Raw genomic sequence first — 18506 nt, forward strand, 5'->3', positions numbered from 1 at the left:
AACATTTTTGCTACTGCCACATAAAAAATCATGACATATATGCAGGACGAGATAGAATTGTTTATCAATACCAACAACTCAGTGATTTCTTTCCCAGATGCTGAGGATTCTTGTTTTCACAAATTGAGGAAAAGGTAGAACCTCCCAGGTTTCCAAGTTAAGGAAAACAAATCACTCTCTGGTTTTCAATTTCCAGCGTGAGCCTACATCATATTTGTAAAGGTTCAATGATTTGAGCTTCAGAGATTAAAAGGCCTAGTTTTTCCAGTCCAAAAAATGGCATTACATGTCGGCTGGACCAAAAGCCATAAATTCTGTCACAGTTGTGTTCATGTTGCTACTGGTGACAGATATAATTTGGTGATTGCATCTAGATGATGTCATGCCTCTTTTGAGAAGTTTACATACTAGAAGAAGCTGGGAAAAAAGCTCTTTTTGATATCCAGTGCTTCATTCTGTGACCCTCTAAAGGGCTCATGGCCCAGGACTCTGACCTCCGGGAGTGGTGCTGTCAGGGTCATCGCCACCATTTCCGCCAATACTACCACCGCCACTGCTGCTGCCAGCCTGGGTGACTTTGATAATCTGCAGTCTGATCAGCTCGATCTTGGAGCGGCTATCCTGCAGCATCTGCTGAGCTGTGGACAACATCTGATCCTGGATAACGACATCACATTGAGAGAAAACAAGCCCCACTTCATCACCATGCTTTTTCTCCTGACAGGTCAGCAGTGACAGTGAAGCACTGAACTGATTGAATACAGCCATGATTCATTATTACAAGTGGCAATGAGGGAATCACAACTGCCTATACAACTCATTTCCATATTGAACAAAAACAAATGCCAAAGTAAAGATGGGATAAGTGAGAACAACATCCGGTGAAAACAGTATGACTTTGCACTTTACTAACCTTAGAGTGATGGACTCGCTCCTTGCTGAATAAGTACTAATTTGACATCATCCTCGGTGGAGGTGGAGGGGAGGACTTATCAGGTTGCGCCTCTCCACCTTCACTATCCTTGAAACACAAGTCCGCTGATGTTATGGTGCACTCACACACACACTGACTGAAAGCTCTTCTGATGCAGCTCCTACATCTTGAAACCTGGATCACACAGCCTGTCCTCCTGTTTGTTTTTGCCTCTGTGCAGCCTCCTCTGCAACATCCCCTTCCCACTGCATCCTCATCCTCCTCTGCTCTGTAACCAAATCCCTCTCTCCCTCTCTCTCTTTAAGTGGGTTTCTTTCTGCAGGGGGATGGCAGAGTTCTTCTCCGGTGCCAGCACTACTGCTGCTGCTATTCTGACAGTGCTGATCGCCTGCTCTGGGCTCGGCATTGGCTGCTGCATGACCACATGTTCCTGTGCTGTCACCAACCAAAAGACAAACAAAGAGCTGCTGCTGCTCTCTTTGGGACAATGCATAGACCAGCTTACATGCAGTGTTTAGAGGTGTGTGAGAGACATTAATAACCTGATTGTAGTCAATATAAATCCAGGGGGTGGGGAATAATAGAGCAGCTGCTGTTGTGGTACTGAACATGATGCTGGACATATCGTTAGGCTTACTGACAGCACTGTGGATGTTTAAAAGCCCTGCATGTACACTTCATGTCTGCAGCATACATTACAGCTCTGGGGTTGTTGTTGTCCTCTTCTCAGCTCTCTGTTGCTTGGACAAATGATAAGGGAGGTTGGTGGGCTCATTGATTGAAAGCCATTACTATATGAGTTACATGTAGGCTAAACATTAGCTGATTCCAGTGGTGGAAAACTATGAATGTCTTTTATTTAAGTAAATTTAGCAATACAAAAAAAGAAAGTAAAAAGTAAAAACCCTGCATTCAAAATCTTAAGTAAAAGTACAAAACTATTAGCCAACACAATATAGGCTACTTGGTAAGCATGCTAAAAAATACATTTCATTAATTATCTAAATCTGCAAAGTAACTAAAGTTGCCTAATGTAGTTGAGTAAAAAGAACAATATTTGCCTACAGATTGTAACGTTAGTGGAGTAAAAGTATAAAGTAGCATAAAATAAAAAATACCCAAATACAGTACAAGTAGCCTACCTCAACATTGTAATTAAGTACTATATTTGAGCAAATGTAATCAGTTGTATTTTACCACTAAAAGAAACTTAAACAAACTCATTTCTCCCCGTACGCGCATAGCCCACACGTCCACAAAGTTAAAGGTTTACCTCATAAAAAAGGCAGCTATATTACACATGGTTTTGTGTATATGCACAATAACGCAATATTGGACTAAATGGCTTGGTTTGTTCATTATTATTCGTCCTTTTCGTATCTAAAAAGATCAATTAGCCCGGGACAACCTGTGACTGACGGGCTTATTTGCACCGACCACCAGAATGAGGTTCCTCCTGCCTCCACCGATATTCAGCATCTTTTTTAAAGTGCGCAAGTGCGAGTCGGTCCAACTAAAGGTTTGGCCTGGCCTAAACAACGTGGGTTTTTGGGCTGCAATTATGATAAAATTGCGTATGAGATGAACATAAGTAATGATTAGAGGTTTTGTTCATTTTAGATGTAATTCTATAAGGAGAAAGATGAGTAAATCGGCAAATGTCATACGAGTAGTGAGACCTACTTTGAGAGGCGGAGCTCGCCTCTTCTCCATTCGGCGAGGCGCGTTCGTGTTGAAAGGAGCGCGTGAGCGGCGGTTGCTGTGACTTCCTCGCTCATCGGCAGCTACATTGTGCGGACAGCAGCACGTTGTTGGCTTCTGCACGCTGAACTTTAATTCTCCTGCTCAAGGAGAAACCAGATTTCAAAGCTACCAGTTATTTTCTCAGACGTGTGTAAGTTATCCCAGCTAGCGAAAACATGTCGGCCTCGGCGGCAAAAGTGAGTAAAAAGGAGCTGAACTCGAACCATGACGGAGCGGACGAAACCTCCGGTAAGAGGGAATGGCGGCCTCCTGTTCACCGCCATTTTCACTTTCTTCTTCTAACATAATTTGCATTGCCACTGAGGAAAATATTGTCAATAATTACTGCGTGTAATGTTTGGATTTGCCCCGGGTACTTCTTTGTGTTGGTGCATGTGTTCACATTTCGATAACGGGAGCTAGCTCGCCAGCTAACGCATTTATTAGCATGCCGCTGCTCCTCTGCCTGTTGTTCAGCTCAGACCGGTGCTGCTTAGAGGCCATGTTAGCTTTAGCATAATCAGCGTGGCCAGTTGTGTCGTTGGCTACTGACTGAGTGGCCGAATTAAATACTGGAGCACTATATGTGTGATGTTGTAGAATCACTTCAAATAAACCAAAACATTTGTACACTGCTAGTATGGTGTTTTAATAACCAGATAAGTTGGCCATTTCATTTGTGCGTTAGCAGTTAGCCAGCTTGTGTTGTTGTTGTAATGTTACCTAACGCTATCTGACGAGGTTATGTTTTGTTTCTCGTAAAATACATTTAAATCCACCAGTCTTTTAATCAGTTAACCTAGGCATTTGTTAGACAGCTGGATACATAACTCCGCGGTATAAGTAACGGTTTGACAGTAAGGGGGGTCTGTTCTGGCATCTGTCCTACCTCGGTCTCTCACGTTAACGCCGCTCTGTGTTTGCACTCGGATGTCCCACATTTAAACCACGCGGCCTTGTCAGTAGCAGCCGGCAGGAAACGATGAGTGTCTGAGCCACTAGAGCTGTAGCTATTTGCCGCTCATATTACCGTAACCTCCGGTGGATCCCGGCTTTTAATCTGCCAACTAACGTGATTTACTGCGAAGTAACGATCAATTATCAGTTTTATAAGTTTAATGACCTTTCAGCGTTGTTACCGTTTATAAAGACAATTGTTGTTAAAACACTTTGCTGTTGCAATATGATGCCAAAGCTAAATAACGCCAAATATTGTAAAATTCACTACGACTTACAAATAGACCCAAATTTAAAATTGCAATTATCTAAGCGACAAAGTTATATCTCACCATTAACCAATCTGGAATCTAAAAACCGCTGTCATATAAATGTATTAAATAATGTAAGTATTGAAACTATGTGAATTGGCAGTAGTTTTAGAAATTACACTAAATTTTATTGCAGGTCTTGGTCTAAACAGCAACTCATGATCATGGCAAGTTGATTGGTTTAAATATGCCTATTTTACATGCCTGTATGAGTTAATACACGCTAATAATATCAATGTCTTGTTTTTTTGGGTGCCAGTCTTGAATGTTAAGTTATAAATTCTGCATAATTTAACACTGTCTTTTTTTTCCACAGAGAAAGAGCAGCAAGAAGCTATTGAACACATTGACGAAGTTCAAAACGAAATTGACAGGTAATTATAAAATCATAATGGGCTTAATGAGGTATTTTTTCCCCATCATAGATTGACAAAAGGTGATTAGTACATATTTTAATAAAGAGGAGACAACTAATGAAATCAGATTATGTAATCTGTGGTTGGCATAAAAAACCTGTAGAATCACTGCTCTCCATGGTTCAGTTTATAAAGTTCCTACGCCCAAACAAATATAATTGAACAACTGAAATCCAAAACAAATGAGATTCATTATTTCCTGCATGGACAATTAAAACAGTTTTTTTAATTTGGTGTTTCATTTTCCCCTTCAGGTTGAACGAGCAAGCCAGTGAGGAGATCCTCAAAGTAGAACAGAAATACAACAAACTCCGTCAGCCATTCTTTCAGAAGAGGTCCGAACTGATCGCCAAAATCCCCAACTTCTGGGTCACCACGTTTGTCAACCATCCACAAGGTGAGCCATCAAACATGAGCTTTTTTATAACAAAAATAATTATGATTTGGACAGTGACTCAAAGTTTGGTGTGTATGATCTGTCCCACAGTATCTGCCCTACTGGGAGAGGAAGATGAAGAAGCACTTCATTACCTGAGCCGAGTGGAAGTGACAGAGTTTGAAGACATCAAGTCAGGCTACAGAATAGATTTTGTAAGTATTGAGATATGTATTTATTTTTATTTTTTTGACACAAAAAACAGGTTTAAGTTTCTTATGTTCTTACCTCTTTTGTCTTCTAGTATTTTGACGAAAATCCGTACTTCGAAAACAAAGTACTTTCCAAAGAGTTCCATTTGAATGAGAGCGGAGACCCATCTTCAAAGTCGACAGAAATTAAATGGAAATCAGGAAAGGTAAGTCTAACTTTTTAAGTTTGATTGTCAGCAAAGTAAGCTAGAGAGCTAGTTAAACTTTATTTATAGAAATATACTAAGTTACAGTGGGGCCTAGAGATTTCGTTTCCTGTGCTGGCATACTAGTTTTAAGGTTTTCACTATAATATTTATTTTAAAGCAGCATGACCTGATCTTGATTTAACAGTTATAAATCTTATTTTTCTTCATGTGTTTTGTAGGACCTGACTAAGCGCTCCAGCCAGACACAGAACAAGGCTGGAAGGAAGAGGCAACATGAAGAGCCAGAGAGCTTCTTCACTTGGTTCACTGATCACGCTGACGCCGGCGCTGATGAGCTCGGGGAAGTTATCAAGGACGACATCTGGCCAAACCCCCTGCAGTACTACCTGGTATGTTACAACCAGGTTATTGTATACTTAGCTGCCATGTTCATTTTAAGTTTCTTCGTGGATGTTCCATATGATCACATCTATTCCTTCCATATTTTTGTGGTTAATAGACAAACAAAAGTGCTAAAAGTTATTCTTATCGCTAGGTTCCTGACATGGATGACGAAGAGGGTGAAGGTGAGGATGATGAAGAGGACGAGGAAGGTCTGGAGGACATAGACGAGGAGGGAGATGAAGATGGAGAGGATGATGAAGAAGATGATGGAGAAGATGGCGAGGTAAAGTGATAGTGAAGTCAAACAGATGTTGTTAAATGTAGTTTGTTTTCAACAGTCACTGATTTAGATATCTCGTTCTTTCAGGATGATGAGGGAGAAGACGACTAAGAAATAACATCTACCCAGACCCTCAACCTTCTATTCCCCGTTTGGTTTTTCCACTCACATTCGGGAGCAAAGTTTTAATTTGGTTTTTGTTTTTTACTTTTTTATTTTATAAATGTGTGCTTCATTTTCCACTCTGAAGCCTCTTCACCTTGTTGGTGCCATGTTATGTTATGTTCTCCTTCGACTCATCATAAGGCCAATGGCACTTTGCCCTGAATTGTGAGTACCATCCCCAAAGTCATCTCAAAAATAATAAAAGTATAAAAAATAGAATCCGCACGGCATCCTGAGTAGAAATTAAAGACAATACGCACAGAATTCCTCCTGTTAACGATTGTGTGGTAAATTGACTTAAAGCCATGGTGTAGTGACCCAGCGCTAGTTGACCTCAATTTTCCCTCCATTTTTTTCTTCTTTTTTTCAGTGGGGGTGTTGATCCCTTGAAACGTATTTTCCCCCTATGTGCTTAACGAGTACCAGCTCATTCCTTTGACTTGTAATGTTTAGGGGGAGGGCCAGGAGTATGTTGGTTATTGGGGAGAGTGGTTATTTTGACACCATTTCTATGGGACTTTTTTTTTTTCATTGTATTGTTTTACAGATATCCATGAGATTTGAAATGACATTTTTAATAAAGAACAAAATGGAAAAAAAGCTTGTAAATTTTGGCCCCCACTGCTTCATGGGTAGAATAAAAATACCTGTTATCTCAGAAGTTGCATCTAATCACCTTTTATCTTTTCTGCTGCAAAGAAAAAACTGTTTAAAATTTGAGGTTTAAACTTGCTTTGTTAAAAATAATAAAACTTACTGTGTTTACATGTGGGTGCATAGAATTTATTTAAAAAAAAATAGAATTGGGTAGCAACAAAGGCACCTGGGTTAAGTGGATCAGCTCATGAAGGATTTTGGAGTCATTAGCAGGCTGGAGGCAAAGTCTTCTCTTAATAGACGATGGGTGATTAAAGCCAGGAAGGTGTGCTCAGACTCTTCAAATTTGGTTTTTGTGACGGTGTCCGGCCAGTCATTGGGCTGGAAGGCCCAACCTGGAATGAGAAGGGGGGGGGGCAATCAGTAACCTGAAACCCAAATGCAGACTTACAATATTTTAAATGGGCACCACTATAGAACATGGATTCAAACTTGGGAAGTCTACATCAGTATAGCTTGATGTACAGCCTTAATGTGCAAAACTGAGATTTTCACTTAAACTTGCTGTCAAATCTCTCTCTTTTCAAAAGTATTTGCTCCATAATTCAGACAGTTTTATGTCGAAGTGTATGACAAAACTAATGCATGTATTTAACACGTCTGCATTACTGACTTTAAAAAAAGAAAACTTTAAGTTACTTGATCAGTAATTAACACAACATAGTGATTGTTACAGATTATAGCATGTATCAAATACTGCATAATGGACAACCTTAAAATATAGAAATGATGTAGTGTAAATATAAGTACAATTTAACAATTTTTCAAAGTGTCTGTCACATGCTTTGCCTTAAGTATGTGAGGGAAACAGGCATAATCGTGTAAGCTTTTACATAAGGTTTATCTTGGTGTTGGTAACATGCTTCCCAGTAATAACTCTTTAAGTTGATTTTGTCGACGTATACTGCATATTTGCACCATGACGGGCTCGTACCCACCTAAATGAGTTTTACACCGAGGACAGGTGGCCACCGTCCATGAGAACCCTGGGAACCAGGAGAAGTGTTTATCTGCCGGCCAGTGCTGGGTAACTTCTGCCTTTCTGAACGTAATCACCTCAAACTGGTTTCCGTGGGGGTTTTCAAAAAGCTGGATGTTAACCCTTCGGCCCCCTATCATCGTGTCGTTTCGGCTGGACAGCGCCAGTCGACTGGGAACGAAGTGGATGTCCGAACCGACCGCCAGCTCATGTCCGCACGCCCTGCATAACAGGGTGGCGGCGCTGCTGGTTCCCCCCTCCTTCGCCACGCTAGCACACGCATCACCGGGCTGGTATGCAGTTGGATAAAACAACAGTACGAGTACAAAGGAAATATACGGCATTATTAACATATCCAGCTGCTTTATCATCAGCCTCAAGCCCCGCTTGTACACCATTGCTGCCTCTCACGCACATGGAAAGCTAATCACAAACTAGCTTAGCTTGAACTGCTAGCTAGCTGTTTTTAGCCTAACGCTAGGTGAGCTAACCGATATGTGTCGTTTTATCAAATACTAATTGACAGTACATCCAATTAATCACTTAAGAATATTAACTCAGAAGCACAAACTTGTAGTGTACATAACGTATACGTCCATATTGTGATTAGTGAACGGAAGAAGTAAATAGCTAATAAAGTGCGCATTAGCTTGTTTTCATTTTTAACAAATGAACGGAAGTGCCAAAGAAAGTAACCGGAAATACATAAATCTCCCCATCTCCTACTTCAACTGTTTCATTGCTCTTTATTTAACTCTCTATTATTGCGCTACTGCGAACAATTCTCTCTACAGCCACATTACAGTTCAACTATTTTTTTCAATTTAATGTAAAAGAAATTACACTTGAATATTAGCTACATTTGAACTGTACTGTACGATAGTATTTATCTTAGGATGGAGAAGGCATTACCCGCCCTACTTTACCCTACTCTACATATGATTGGCTTACAGGCAGCGAGTTGTGAGTCATGTCTCTTTCGCCATCCTGGGATTTTTGTTTTAGCTGAACCGTACCACCATTTTGGATTGTATTTCAAGCTCTTTGGAATTTTGTTTAATATGTTTTATAAGAAAGAGTGAGAATAATACAAAACAGATTGTTGATTAAAATATTAGATAGTAGTTATAGGAAGATGTGTTTTAACAGTTTAAACATCATCCGTTACTTTCAGGGGTTACCACGGACAACGCTTATCGTAAACGTGACCCCACCAATCACAGAGCGAGATATTCCAAACAAGCCAATCAGAGCGGTCGTTTGTCCATCCAAACAACCGTCCTTTCCACAACCTGAAACAAACATCGAGATTTTTCCTGAAAACATGATGCTAATTTAGCACGGTAGTAGTTAAATTTCATTTCATTTTTTTAAAACATTAGTTTGTTTGGGTTTTAGTTGATCCCAAATGCAGTCTGAATGGTGTGAGTAACGTCTCGAAAGAATGAATACCCGGGATTCACCGCCGCCACCGGTTCACGTCCATGTACCGGAGACCACACCTGTACATGTTCATATGAGGAGGAGTCCCAGCAAGACCCCACAGGTTATTATACTGGTTTATCAAACTGGAAATACAGTTTACGTTTACATTGATCACTCTTTAAACGCAGCCATATAAATTAGGATCTAAGTTTGAATATCCCAAATGCATACCTAGTGCATTATTTTGTATTGTATAGCTTTGTGAAATTCAAAGTGGTGGAGGAAGTACTCACTGTGTGTACTCAAGCAATAAACTACACCACAGTGTATACATATTATCTGTTACAAGTACAAGTCCTGCCTTCAAATGTTTACTTCAGTTGGAGTACTAAAGAATTGGTATCTGAAGATAGGCCTACTTAAAGTACCAAAAGTTTAAAAAAAATACTCGTGCAGAATGGCCTATTTCAGACTAAGGTAGGCCTATATACTATTTATGGATTAATGTGTTAATCACTTAAATATTGCAGCTGGTAAAAATGATATTACTTTTTATACTGTTGGTTGATTGTGAATTCCTACCAGAAATATCAATAAAGTCTTATCTATCTAAACATTACACCATGATGTATTTGTTTTTTACATTTTGTATTAATAATCTGAAGTAACTAAAGTTGTCAAATACATGCAGTAGAGTAAAAAGTACATTATTTCCCTTTGATATGTAGGGGAGTAAAAGTATAAAGTAGCAGAAAATTTAAGTACTTCAGTAAAGTGCAAGAACCTAACATTTTTTACTTAAGTACAGTGCTTGAATACATTTATATGATTACTTTCCACCACATGGCATTCACCGCCTGCCTCATGTGTTGGTTAGTTTATAGTACCTTGTAACGCTTCCCCTTTTTAACATACATTTTAAAGAGATTACAATCAAACAGACACAATGATAAGTTTTTAAATATTTGTTAGGAAATCTTATGTGTTTTACTTGTGGAATGGAATCTCGTTACTTTCTGCAGAATAGGGCACAAGAGGCCCACATGAGGGGAAATGAAGGGAGGCCAAAGGTCCGGACGCCGTGGATTCCTCCAGGAAGACTGTCCTGCAGAAGAGATGTGAGCTCAGACAAGTTTAATGTATTTTAATGGTGTTTATTTCTCACTGCAATGCTTTTAACCAGTTCCAATATAATAAACAACATGCTGGCAAATGAGTACACTTGGAGAGAGAAAAAGGGACGGACAGGTTCGCACTGATATCAAAATGTAAACAAACCTGAAGTAATAATCTAATTTCATTGCTTGTTTACTAAGGACCACAGTTAGCTGCTGTTCATTCAAAGCTGTCATAACTGTTTTTAACTTTGTGGGATTAGTCATTTGAAACGGCAACATGCAGAGTAGAAATTTGACCCCTGTGAGAAGCCAAGGAGTAAGATAGGCAGACTGATGATGGATACCCCAGGCAGTGAATGCTGTTGCACTACTTTAATTGTATGATTTTGCAAATAATAAGCATACAAACATGTTTTGAACATCAAACTCTGAATTGAATACAATGGAAGATATCTTTTTCTTAAAGAAAATATTTTCAGCGCCGGCTTTGATTGTAGATATTAGAGATATATATTGTTTATTGTACAGCCCTGTAGTAAATGTGTGTTTGTTCATGTCTTATGTTCAGAGAAGCAGACTGGAGCCCCGAACAGAACGTGGATTCAGACAACAGCGTGATGAAGAAGGGCAGGAAGAAGAGCTCGCTGCAGTATCCAAAAACCTCAGTTTCCTCCTCAGAGAGCAAGAGAGCATTCGTCATTTAAAGAAGTAAGAGCCTCTTCAGCAGCTGGAAAATAACAAAGCTTGGTGCAATTTTCTTAAATTCAAACCCCCTTTAATTGTGTTCAAATCAAATTAAAGTTGTGTACTTTTCATTTAGCAATAATCTATCTTCTTTTGGTGGAAACTATAACTGTCCAAATGTAGACCGATTCTTTTAGCAGCAGAAAGTTTAGCTGTTGTCAGTCCCCCTTCTCTCCCGGGCCGCCATTTCTCTCTGACATATTACGTCATACAAGGAAAGGTCTGCTGGGAGATGAGGCATTAACTTTTGTTCTGACAAAAAGACCAGAAAAAACCTACAGTCAAATTTGGTAAATTTAACAAGTTACAGTGGGTTTACACTCGTCCTCATAAATGCTGACAAAATGACGACTTTCTTCATGGATGAGATGCCTTTCTGCTGCACCTTTAAACTCACAAAATACAATTCAGGCCAATGATCACATTAGACATTATTCTGGGTACACTGTTTTCATTAGGTTACATTACATGTCATGTAGCTGACGCTTTTATCGCAGTGGCAATCAAACCCTGGTCTCCCACAACAAAGGCATGTGTCATATCCACTGCGCTATCACCATCCATGTTTACATCACTTTACCTCACAACTTTGTCTGTAATCAATCATCTAGAGTTTCTGTTTGGACTTCTACTGTTATTCTAGTTTCGGATACCTCCTACGAATAGGTTATTTGTTTACCTATTTCAGTTCTTTATTTCCCCCTCCTGTTTACAGGTCGGAGTCTAGTGGTCAACACAGAGAGATAGACGTGCTCCTGAGGGCGCTTGTAGAAGCAGAAATCGATGGCGTAGCAGTAGCCAATCAGCTGGCCGCTCTGAAGGAAACTATGGATAGCCTCGCTAAGGTAAATCTAGAAGGCTAGATAAAGGAAGAACGAATGAATGAATGGAGGAGGACTCATTTTGCCGTACATGATCGTGTTTCAATTTGTTCATTTATTTTATTTTTTAGGACAAGCGGCTATCAAAATTGCACACAGCTTCGCTGGGACGGCAGCAGGAGTTGTTGCTAGAGAAGATTGAGATGTTTGACAACACGAATCGCAGCCTTCGAGAGCTGCTCAGAGAATGGAGTGAATACGAGGTACAGGAAGTTGAAGAAAAATTCAACAAGAGTCAAACGTCAATAATTCTCTTCTGACTATGATTTGCATGCTGTGTGTTGTATCTACAGAGAGAATCATTGGTGTGGTCAGAACAGAAAAACGCCTTGAAGAAGAGATTGACTGACAGCGAAGCAGAGAACATTGTGAGTAATCATTACCCGCTCATATGCAGTGCTGTAGGTTATCATCAGCCCCCAGACATCTGAGGAGAAGTTTCTTCTTCTCTTACAGCGACTAATGGCCAAACTCACCAACAAGGAGAAAGAGGCTTTTAAGCTTGCTGAGCATTTGGACTATGAAAAGGTTTGAAACTTGCAATTAGATTTGTGCTGGTTCACAAAAAAGTATTCTGTCATGTTCTGTCATAGCTCTGTAGCCAAAGGTTGGTTTCTTGTACACACCCTTTTGCACACCCTCTGCTTCTCTCTGTCACGGCAGGACAACGTGAAGACGACGGAGGAGCTTTCAAGAGTCCTGCAGTCGACCCACGGCCATCTGGAATCGGAGTTGAACAGAGCAGAAGCTGAAAAGGTCCATCTGGCTGCTCAGATTCAGGTCTGTGAACATAAAACACATGAACTGTCACATGTGGACCAGTTGTCTTAATTGGTCCAACACACACACACTGGCAATTCTGAGGGATAAAAACTTTGTTCTTTTGCTTTCTACAGGACCAGTCGGTGTCAGTAAATCATTATCCAGCTTAATGATAGTTTCTATTTGATGATGATTATTATTATTTTTTTTACTTTGGTCATATTTCTCATTCCATTCGTCTTAAATGATTTTTAGCGCATATTTGCAGAAGACATGACTCTGATGACCTAGAGTCATATTTTAGAAGCTCTGGATCTTTTTTGTGCAATCTTAATTTGGAAAGTAACTTAAGCTTTCAAGTAATTAGCGAAGCAAAAATTCCAATGTTTTCCTCTGAGATGAGAAATCAGAGCAGTACTAGAAAGTGGCGTTAAAGAAAATACTCAAGTAAAAGTATCTATAATCTGTAATAAAGTACGGTACTTGAGGAAACGTATTTAGTTACATTGCGGCATTAAAACTGGATGTGTGACTTCTTCTGTGTGTGTGTGTGTGTGTGTGTGTTTGTGTGTGTGTGTGTGTGTGTGTGTGTGTGTGTGTGTGGAGCAGAAGATGCAGCAGAGCCACGAGCAGCAGCAGCAGGAGCTGCAGGCTCTACAGAAGGAGCTGCAGACTCTGAGGCAGCGGAGGGAGGAGGAGGAGGAGAAAGGGCGGCAAGACCAGGAGGCCCTGGCCCTGCTTACCCAGCAGGCCGAGCGAGCTGAAGAGTCCTCCAGGCAGCTCGCTGCAAAACTGCAGGAGAAGGTCAATATTTTGTGGTATCACAGATCCACACCACAATGTCTGAAAGAGTTGTGGGCAGAGATGAGTCCTAAAAGCAACATGTCCTTCTACAAAGTGCCAGTTCCTTAGGAGAATCCACAGTGGTTTCTGTTCTGTTCTGTGGTTTATCCGGCATATAAATGAGTTTTCTCACTGGTGGCTGTATCTTGTCTGATCGAAAGCTTGTATGCAAATCAAGTTCAAAGCAGGTTCAGCCAGCCTCTTTGTTCAGTAGCAATATTCCAGTGAAACACACAAACACCAAATTCTAGGGCGAGGACAGGCCGCTTTTGCCTGTCCTCGCTTTAAAGGCTTTTCCTTGCGTGTTGAGTTTGACTTTACAGTGAAGCTTTTCTTGCACATCATACTTGATTTTGTCAGGAGTCTCAGCAGCATTTCCTAAATTCTAAGTGTGTTCCAGGTGTAAAATAACTTGAAAAAGGCGAAATAATGATTACACAACGTGTTGTCTTGTTTAAGGAATCCCAGTTGGCTCAAGCCCTGTCCACATCCAGTGACTGGTGCTTCCGCCACTCTAAAGAGGCAGCCGCTAAAGCACAGCTGGAACAGGACATTTCTGCTCTCAAAATGTGAGTACATGGAAAACACACACGTAGTGTCTGTAAAACATCATGAGGTGAACAGCAGTTAGGCCCAAAACATATTACATTGATTTTTGGAAGCTTTTCATGATAGAATTTGGATTTTTTTTTTTTCTTCAAATTATGATGTAAGAAAAATCAAATACAATGCTGCCTCTGCAGCAGTTTATTCTCGAGCTAAAAAGAAATGCATGCAAATATTAATTATATTTTTTACTTTAGCTTTAGTGCGTAACTTTATAGAACGTCTGTTACATTCAAGCCATTGCCAAATGAGTTGCTACAAAAACAATAAAGACTATCGGCTTCACACAACTCTCCCGATTTCTCAGAATGGCTGTGTTTGGAAGATTGTGGCGTTTTTAGTTTTTTTTTAATAAGCCTACTTTTTCCATCTCAGACAAAGGGCAATTGGCACAAAAAGCTTACCATCAAGCCCTATGCAGTAGTGGGAAATGTACTTTGATTTTCAAAGAAAACTAATTTTCAGTGTCATGACATTTGAAAAGTTTTCTGTTTAACAGTCTAGAAAAATTGACATGACGATAAATTCTTTGAGAATTTGGAAAATATATAATTCTGGAGAATGTGACGACAACCAGACACAAGCTTCACACATGTGCTTCCATCCCAGTGAGCTGACGGAGCTGAACTCTCAGCGACATACGGCGGAGGAGAGGAGTCTGACGGAGAGGGAGGAGCTCAGGGATCAGATTCATCACCTCAGCGCTGAGAACACCTCCATCAAGCTGGACAACCAAAGACTCACGGTACCGTCAGAAAGATCTACAGCAGATCGGAGTACTTCAAATCTTTAAATTACGATAAAGACATGAATCCTTTTTCATTAATTTTGCAGCTCTTACGAGGAATCTCCTTGACCAAAGTCTACCTTCAACTTATGTTTAAATGACTCCTTTTGGGGAGTTTCTTCTTCTACTCTTCCACAATGTCTGTGTCCTATTTAGGGTCAGCGGACATCATCTGAGGAGAAGCTCAGCAGTCTGCAGGCTGAAGCCCGTCGGCTGAAATCGTCATTAAAAAAGCACGAAAACCTGATAGATAAATACAAGAAGAAGGTACATTTAGCTGATAATACTAATCTACTTTGACACAAGTAAGGTTTTCAATGAAGTAGTTGAACTTAAAGTGGAGTATTTTCACACCTTTACTTGAGTTAAGGATCTGAATACTTCTTCCATCACTTTGTGTTTGCAAAGGGGATGTACTCTATGATATTTGGAAATTAATTATACTTGTGACCTATTTTCCGTTAACCTCAATCACATAAAGAACTCATACGATCTAATCCCACGGAAACTCTTCAGATACCAGAAAGTGCTGAAGTTTACTGGGAATTTGTGACGTCACACTTCTCTGTGCAGCTCCAGCAAGTTCGTCTGGAATCGGAGGAGTGCTGCCTGAAGCTGGAGATGACGCAGAAGGAGGCGCGGGAGGTGAAGGTGAGCCTGGAGAGGGAGACGGAGCAGGTGAGGAGGGAGCTGCTGGGCCGGCTCAGAGAGCTGGAGACCCTGCCCGACAGACTGAGGAGGACCGAGCAGCAGCTCAGAGACGCCGAGCAGGAGGCCGACGCCCACGAGAGGAGGAACATGGAGCACAGCTCCGCCCTCTCTGAAGTCCGACACAAGGTACTTAATGCTGCTTTCAGACTGCCTGCGTTGGCCATTCGACAGTTTTGATAAAAACGTGTGTCTTTCCATTCATTTTGAATTGGGGGTAGTGTGTTTTGGCTGGGATTGCCGCAGGGGGGACACTCACTGTGTTTTGAGCTATGGTTTAAGAATCTCGTACATGGAAACAGGAAACATCGCTGCCTCTATCGCTGCCACATGAAAGTTTTAAAACACCACGAGGGTAAAAAACAAAACACAAGCACTGAACTGCCCGGGAGTTTGTTTAACAGCTGAATGTTTTTGTTTTTTTTAACAACTAAGCACTCGCTATGTCTCACCCTCTTTTTTTTCTTCTCTTTTCTTACCCTCTCTCTCCTGTGAAATAAATCTCCATTCAAGTGCGGTCGGAAAACGTCAAAATCTATAACCATCTGACGGAAAACAGTAATTGTAAAATATACAGTCTACCTAATAGACTGTATATTTTAGAAGCTCTGGATCTTTGTGTCAGTTTATTTATTTAGAGTCTAATAATAATATTGAGGAGGTGATGCATTGTGATATTGAATCGATTCAAATTATTGACAGGATAATCATAATTGAGTCGTGACACCAGTGAAGATTCATGCCCCCCTAGTTCCCGTTCGGACTCGAACTGGGGACATTTCTACGGCCAGAGATGAAGACCCCTATAGGCCACCAGGACCCCCCCCCCCCATAGAGGTGGTTTTCTCTCATGATAGTTAATTGTGTTTCTTCACAGGTGGAACAGCAAGGCACTCAGCTGGAGACGTTCCAGCAGAGGAACCTGCTGCTGCAGGAGGAGAACAACGTTCTCAAAGAGAAGATTCAAAACTTCGAGAGGTACAGACACTTACAGAACTATCTTAAAAAATCTTTTTTGAAGCTACAATGATTGCAAACAACACAAAACACAGCAATGGTTTCCATACATTTTCCCAAACGGCATCTGTAGATTTCTGTGTTGTTTTATTGCAGGAGGCTGGAGGACGTGATGGTCGAAAACAAAGACATGTCCCAGGCTCTCTCCTTAAAGGACGCCGGTATCCGCAGCATTCAGCAGCAGCTGGAGGAAAAGACCCGCGAGTGCAGCGTCCTGTCCAGACAGCTGCAACAAACTCTGGATGACGCACACAGACAGGTCTGAAACTACTGTATCGTCAGCTGTCCATCAGTGTACAGACAACAACACACCACATAACAACTTTAACCTCAATTAAATTAAGAGTCGCAGAGTGGCAATGCATTTTGGTTATTTACACATTCATCAACTCTTGTCGCCTGGTATAATTTCTATAATTTATAACCTTTATTGATCCCCTATGGGGAAATATATCATAGATATATCATTCTCTTTTACTCATGAAATAACATTTTCTTGCAATTTTCATAAAGGAAATGCATCTCTACATGGCAACCCAGAACTCCAATAAAACTTGTATAAAGTGCTCCTCAAAAATTAATCCAAAAGACATAACCGATACATCTATAAACTTAAATATAAACATTCCTTTGCTTATTCTGATGAAAATGCTGTTTATGGGACCTATTCTGAGTGTAGTCTTTGGGTTAATCCTGGAATATAGCTGTCCATGTAAACATTCTGAGGAAGACTTTAACCCAACATGTTTTCCTTCCCGCAGGTGGACACCAGCATGCAGAGGGTTTTGGCCAAAGAGAGGGCGGCTCAGTCTAAAGCCTTGGACCTGCAGAGCCAGCTCGACCGAGCCAAAACAGAGCAGAGTCAGCTACGGCGAAGCAAGGAGGAGGTATGTCACGATGTCCATGGATTTTCATGTTGAACATACAAACTGTTGGTTCTCATGCGTTGTTTCTGTTTTCCTTCAGATGGAGCATCGTTTCCAGAGTCAGCTGCAGAACATGAAGGACAGACTGGAGCAGTCGGACTCTACAAACCGTAGTCTGCAGAACTATGTTCATTTTCTCAAAACCTCTTATGGAAACGTGTTTGGTGACTCTTTGCTTGCAAGCTGACTGCAAAAAAAACTGACCACCATCCATTCCCAAAATTGTGGGATTTTGTGGTAGACCAAAATGACATTTATTGACTACTATTTTTGACTTGAGAGTTTTATACTATCTATAAAATGATAAAAATGTTTTAAAATGGAATGCTCACATTAGAGTTGCCTGAAATGTATTTATATTCTTTTGAATAAATGACTTTCTGCACAATTCTTAATTCTGATAGCATTTATTTTTATTTTTACATCTTTAGTTCATCCACATTTTAAAACTATTTTACTTTCGAGCACTGCAGTGTACATTTTGTTCAGACAGAACTTAAATTCACTATAATATTTATATATTTAACCACGTTATATTACTTTATAAATTATAATATCAAAAGTTAACTCCTTTAAGAGATTACCTAAATATATTTTGTTAAATTATGCCAAACCCCATTATGAATTTAGAAGAGTAATTCAAGATAAGATTGCTCGTTTGCAAACATTAAAACAACGTATGAAATAAATGAGTATATTTTATAAATCACTCAGGGCTGCGCCTTAACTTGGCGTACATTGATGCAACAAAATCTCGTTTAAATTTAAATATTTAAAAACGGTAACACGGCGACATGGAGCCGGTGAATGATTTTTACGCCTAATTTCCCCATGGCTCCTATTGCAATCATAGATTGTGTTTTAATAACAGTCTATGATTGCAATCCAATTTAAAGTTTTGGCATCAAAGTTAAGTATGTGTGTAGCAAAGATCCTCTGTTTCTAAAATGTATCTGGTGTAAATACGTAGAAGGTTAAATACAACAAATAAATAACAGATTTAAAAAGACGGTCCGGTGCACCCGAGGGTGGGTGATATTAATAACACTATGGTGTTTCCGGTTGA

At 40.2% G+C, this 18506-nt stretch overlaps 4 protein-coding genes across 4 annotated transcripts in view; 2 read left to right on the forward strand and 2 right to left on the reverse strand.

The window, feature by feature from the left end:
- Window positions 1–1799, reverse strand: part of LOC117945405 (serine/threonine-protein kinase N2-like) — a 14776-nt gene extending 12977 nt beyond the window's left edge. The window contains exons 1-2 of the mRNA XM_034872884.1: window positions 914–1799; window positions 495–657 (exon numbers count right to left, since the gene is read on the reverse strand). Coding sequence (XP_034728775.1) covers window positions 495–651 — 157 coding nt within the window. The 5' untranslated portion in view covers window positions 652–657; window positions 914–1799. The remainder of the gene's footprint in view (window positions 1–494; window positions 658–913) is intronic.
- Window positions 1800–2682: 883 nt separating this feature from the next.
- LOC117945433 (protein SET) lies at window positions 2683–6379 on the forward strand. Its single transcript, XM_034872923.1, has 8 exons — window positions 2683–2926; window positions 4262–4319; window positions 4616–4758; window positions 4849–4952; window positions 5042–5155; window positions 5377–5547; window positions 5694–5825; window positions 5910–6379. The coding sequence occupies exons 1-8, from the start codon at window positions 2854–2856 to the stop codon at window positions 5931–5933; spliced, it is 819 nt and encodes a 272-aa protein (XP_034728814.1). The 5' UTR covers window positions 2683–2853; the 3' UTR covers window positions 5934–6379.
- On the reverse strand, window positions 6023–8340 carry si:ch211-51h9.7 (uncharacterized protein LOC558400 homolog). Its single transcript, XM_034872931.1, has 2 exons — window positions 7583–8340; window positions 6023–6979 (listed from the first exon to the last, which is right to left on the reverse strand). Exons 1-2 carry the CDS (start codon window positions 8019–8021, stop codon window positions 6825–6827), a joined length of 594 nt encoding a protein of 197 aa, XP_034728822.1. The 5' UTR covers window positions 8022–8340; the 3' UTR covers window positions 6023–6824.
- Window positions 8341–8607: 267 nt separating this feature from the next.
- Window positions 8608–17776, forward strand: LOC117945407 (outer dense fiber protein 2-like). The gene is made up of 17 exons (XM_034872886.1): window positions 8608–9169; window positions 10071–10166; window positions 10735–10874; window positions 11626–11755; window positions 11863–11994; window positions 12085–12159; window positions 12248–12319; window positions 12455–12571; window positions 13163–13357; window positions 13856–13965; window positions 14612–14747; window positions 14946–15056; window positions 15363–15626; window positions 16375–16475; window positions 16611–16773; window positions 17276–17401; window positions 17481–17776. Exons 1-17 carry the CDS (start codon window positions 9068–9070, stop codon window positions 17625–17627), a joined length of 2217 nt encoding a protein of 738 aa, XP_034728777.1. The 5' UTR covers window positions 8608–9067; the 3' UTR covers window positions 17628–17776.
- Window positions 17777–18506: the final 730 nt, after the last annotated feature.

Source organism: Etheostoma cragini, chromosome 5 (genome assembly GCF_013103735.1).
Source record: "Etheostoma cragini isolate CJK2018 chromosome 5, CSU_Ecrag_1.0, whole genome shotgun sequence".
Classification (NCBI taxonomy): domain Eukaryota; kingdom Metazoa; phylum Chordata; class Actinopteri; order Perciformes; family Percidae; genus Etheostoma; species Etheostoma cragini.